A 5,000-nucleotide genomic window follows, 5' to 3' on the forward strand; every position below is an offset into this window, starting at 1 on the left:
TCAAACTTCGGTCACCAAGATGTACCTGTTTATGTATGTATATATATATATTTTTTTTTCCCTGTTCTATTGTTAATCAATAAATACAAATTGTTTATTAATTTCCTACGTTGCTGGCTGGCAGGTTCTCCCCAAGCGGCATCTACTACTCCCCAGGCGAGGGGCCCGTGTCCGCCTACGTGGAGTTCATCCGGACGTTGCCCCTGAACCCCAACCCTGAGGTGTTCGGTCTGCACGATAACGCTGACATCACCAAGGACAAGAAAGAGACCCAGCAGGTCAGCTATTTAAACAGCCACTGACGGGCGCAATAGCCGAATGGTTAAAGCGTTGGACTTTCAATCTGAGGGTCCGGGGTTCGAATCACGGTGACGGCGCCTGGTTGGGTAAAGGGTGGAGATTTTTACGATCTCCCAGGTCAACATATGTGCAGACTTGCTAGTGCCTAAACCCCCTTCGTGTGTATACGCAAGCAGAAGATCAAATACGCACGTTAAAGATCCTGTAATCCATGTCAGTGTTCGGTGGGTTATGGAAACAAGAACATACCCAGCATGCACACCCCCGAAAACGGAGTATGGCTGCCTACATGGCGGGGTAAAAACGGTCATACACGTAAAAGCCCACTCGTGTATATGCGAGTGAACGTGGGAGTTGTAGCCCGCGAACGAAGAAGAAGAAGAAGAAGAAGAAGAAGAAACATCCACTGCCCCTAGTAGAATCAGTTATTACAAACACCCACTGCCCCCAGTAGGTCAATTATTACAAACACCCACTGACCCCAGCAGGTCAATTATTTATCACTTACTTTACCCAGCAGGTCTGTTATTTTATTACCGACTTAACCAACAGGTCAGTTATTTATTACCCCCTTAACCAGCAGGTTAGTTATTTAATTCCCACGTAACCAGCAGGTCAGTTATTTATCACTTGCTTACCCAGCAGGTCTGTTATTTTATTACCTACTTAACCAGCAGGTCAGTTATTTATTACCCCCTTGCCCAGCAGGTCAGTTATTTAATTCCCACTTAACCAGCAGGTTAGTTATTTAATTCCCACGTAACCAGCAGGTCAATTATTTATCACTTACTTACCCAGCAGGTCTGTTATTTTATTACCTACTTAACCAGCAGGTCAGTTATTTATTACCCCCTTGCCCAGCAGGTCAGTTATTTATTACCCCCTTGCCCAGCAGGTCAGTTATTTATTACCCCCTTGCCCAGCTGGTCAGTTATTTAATTCCCACTCAACCAGGAGGTCAGTTATTCAATGCCCACTTAACCAGCAGGTCAGTCATTTTATTACCCACTTAACCAAGATGTCAGTTATTTTATTACTCACTTACCCAGCAGGTCAGCTATTATTGTTATTATTTTTTTATTATCCAGTGACCCCAGCAGGTCAATAATCTATTACCTGTTTACCCAACGGGTCAGTTATTTACTACTCACTTAGCCAGCGGGTCAGTTATTTATTGTCCACTGACCTAGCAGGTCAGTTATTTAATACCCACTGACTCAGCGGGTCACTTGTTTATTGCCCACGTACTCAGCAGGTCTGTTATTCATCACCCATTTACCTAGCAGGTCAGTTATTTATTGCACATTATGTGTGTGTGTGACTCGACTCGACTTCATGTATTGTCATGAAACTCAAAATGATTAAGACACAGAAAAGAACGAAAAGAACAAGCAGTTGGTAATCATGGGCGCGTGCACTCAAATACATATTCGAAAAATGCTTTTTGACAAGTGTCGCAATCGAATAAGTCATCTGGTTTCAGATCATGGTCATGCATCTTTCGTTTGATCACATTTTGTAGTTGAGTATTGCTTTACAGTCGTAATTAGATTGTATTCCAAGCCGTGAAACAATGAAAACAATATACACGCATATAGGAAATGGAATTAATTTTTAACAGTTTCAAACACACTACAAAATCTTTTTTTTCTCTTGGAATGTTTGTAAATATTCCTCGTATAGCATTTAAAATAGTGTGCGTTTTATTCCGAATTTACAAAGAGATCGTTTGTGAGCAGAATTTATTTTATCAGTTTGATAATTCTCTGTTCGATAATCCTTGCTCAGAAATCTAATGTGTGTGTGTGTGTGTGTGTGTGTGTGTGTGTGTGTGTGTGTGTGTGTGTGTGTGTGTGTGTGTGTGTGTGTGTGTGTGTGTGTGTGTGTGTGTGATTACCTGTAAACCAGCTGTTCGACAACATCTTGTTGACCTTACCCCGTCAGTCGGGAGGTGGGGGCAAATCGTCAGGGGACGTAATTTATGAACTGGCCGCTGACATCCTGACCAAACTGCCCCCAGACTACGACATGGATGCAGTCAGTTTCCACTCACTTTGCACTTTCATTGTATTGTATGATATCGTATTGCTCTTTTTTTTTCCCTCACAACAGATTTCTCTGTGTGAAGTTCGGGCTGCTCTTCCCAGGGAGAGCGCGTTGCTGCATTGAGAGCGCCACCCATTTTCCTGCCTGCAGATTTTTTTTTCGTTTGTTTTTCTTATCGAAATGGAGATTTTACAGAATTTTGCCAGGGACAACCCTTTTGTTGCCGTGAGTTCTTTTACGTACACTAAATGCTTGCTGCACACGGGACTCCGTTTATCGTCCAATCCGAATGACTAGCGCCCACTACGGACCACAGCTCAAGGTCTAGTGGAGGGGGAGAAACTACTGGCGACTGTGTCGGGATTCGAACCAGTGCTCAGATTCTCTCGCTTCCTAGGCGGACGCGTTACCTCTAGGCCATCACTCCAGTTCTTTCTTTCTTTCTGCCTTTCTTTCTCTCTTTCTTTTCCTTTCGTTCCTGCCCCCATCGTCCGCGCCGTTAAAGTGCTCCAGCACGAATTCTTCATACATAGTCCACTACCAGGAGTTTGCTCTTCGGAGTTTCAATTAGCTTGGACGAACGGTCACATTTGCTTGCCGCTTTACCATTTTACAGCAAAGGGTGAAAGAGGATTTTTCTCTCTTTCCCTTCCTCCATCTCTCTCTCCCTCTCTGTCTGTCTGTCTGTCACTCTGTCTCTGTCTATCTGTCTGTCTGTCTCCCTGTCTCTGTCCTCTCTCTCTCTATTTTCTAAGCCATTTATTTGTTCTTGTTGTTGTTGCGGTAGGTGGGTGGGGCATTCGTGTATGTCTGTATGTGTGTGTAAGTACATATGCGTGTACATGTGTATGTATGAATGTGTGTGTGTGTGTGTGTGTGTGTTTTCATATGTATGTGTGTGTGTTTCTTTTGTGTGTGCTCCCGCGTGTACGTGTCTCTGTGTGTGTGTGTGTGTGTGTGTGTGGTTATGTGCGCGTATATGTTTTTATGTGTGTGTCTGAGTGTGCATATGTGGGGTGTGTGTGTGTGTGTGTGTGTGTGTGTGTGTGTGTGTGTGTGTGTGTGTGTGTGTGTGTTGAAATTGTAGTCTGTTTGTCTGATGCACAGGTGATAACCAAGTACCCTGTGCGTTACGAGGAGTCGATGAACACAGTGTTGCGTCAGGAGCTGATCCGATTCAACCGTCTGACCCAGGTGGTACGAACCTCGCTGCAGAATCTGCAGAAAGCCATCAAGGTAGGCTGCTGCTGTTGTGTGGAGTGATGGCCTGGAGGTAACACGTCCACGTAGGAAGCTAGAGAATCTGTGCACACTGGTTCGAATCACGGTACAGTCGTCGCGAATATTCCCCCCGACCCCCTCCACTAAACCTTGAGTGGTGGTCTGGACGCTAGTCATTCGGATGAGACGATAAATCGAGGTCCCCTGTGCAGCATACACTTAGTGCACGTAAAAAACTCAAAAAACAAATTCCGTAGAAAAATTCACTTCGATAGGAAAAACAATTAACATTGCACGCAAAAAAAAAAGAAAAAAAAAGAAAAAAAAGTGGCACTCTCAGTGTAGTGACGCGCTCTCCCGAGCAGCCCAGAAAATTTCACACAGGGAAATCTGTTGTGACAAAAAAGAGAGATACAATTTCAGTCTTCCGAGGAGGAAGTTGGTGGCAGAATGGTTTATTAAGACTGCTCATCTTCTTATGATAATACATACAGTGTCCGTGAGGTTCTGGGGTTCGAATCCCCATCAGCGGCCCAGCGCACTTTCAATCCCAAGTTTGACTGGAAAACTAAAAGGTTAAAAGGTTGACATCTATCTATCTATCTATGTACCCATCTGTCTCGATATATATATATATATATATATATATATATATATATATATATATATATATATATATATATATATATATATATATATATATATATATAAAAGACGGTTGTTGTGCGGTGCAAGGTGTGGTAAGGTGTAGTGGTAATGGTGACGGTGTTGGTGTGTTTGTGTTGGGTCTGGCGGAGATAGTGATGGTTGGGTTGTGTTGTGTAAGGTCTGGTGGTGATGGTTACTGTTGTTGTGTTGTGTTGTGTTGTGTTGTGCTGTGCTGTGCTGTGCTGTGCTGTGCTGTGTTGTATTGGGTCTGGTGGTGATAGTGATGGTTGTGTTGTGTTGTGTTGGGTCTGGTGGTGATAGTGATGGTTGTGTTGTGTTGTGCTGGGTCTGGTGGTGATGATTGTTGTGGTGTGGTGGTGATGGTGATGGTTGTTGTGTTGTGTAGGGACTGGTGGTGATGGTGACGGTTGTTGTGTTGTGTTGTGTAGGGACTGGTGGTGATGGTGATGGTTGTTGTGTTGTGTTGTGTAGGGACTGGTGGTGATGGTGACGGTTGTTGTGTTGTGTTGTGGTGGTGATAGTGATGGTTGTTGTGCTGTGTTGTGTTGTGTAGCGTGTGGTGGTGATGGTGGTTGTGGTCTGGTGGTGATGGTTGTTGTGTTGTGTTGTGTAGGGTGTGGTGGTGATGGTGGTTGTGGTCTGGTGGTGATGGTTGTTGTGTTGTGTTGTGGTGGTGATGGTTGTTGTGGTCTGGTGGTGATGCTGACGGTTTTTTATGTTGTGTTGTAGTGTGTTTTGTAGGGACTGGTGGTGATGGTTGTTGT

At 44.2% G+C, this 5,000-nt stretch overlaps 1 protein-coding gene across 1 annotated transcript in view; it reads left to right on the forward strand.

Moving 5' to 3' along the window:
* Positions 1–5,000, forward strand: part of LOC143291920 (dynein axonemal heavy chain 3-like) — a 102,211-nt gene that overhangs the window by 91,595 nt on the left and 5,616 nt on the right. The window contains exons 59-61 of the mRNA XM_076602059.1: positions 125–278; positions 2,209–2,337; positions 3,454–3,582. Coding sequence (XP_076458174.1) covers positions 125–278; positions 2,209–2,337; positions 3,454–3,582 — 412 coding nt within the window. The remainder of the gene's footprint in view (positions 1–124; positions 279–2,208; positions 2,338–3,453; positions 3,583–5,000) is intronic.

Source organism: Babylonia areolata, chromosome 18 (assembly GCF_041734735.1).
Source record: "Babylonia areolata isolate BAREFJ2019XMU chromosome 18, ASM4173473v1, whole genome shotgun sequence".
Lineage (NCBI taxonomy): Eukaryota > Metazoa > Mollusca > Gastropoda > Neogastropoda > Buccinidae > Babylonia > Babylonia areolata.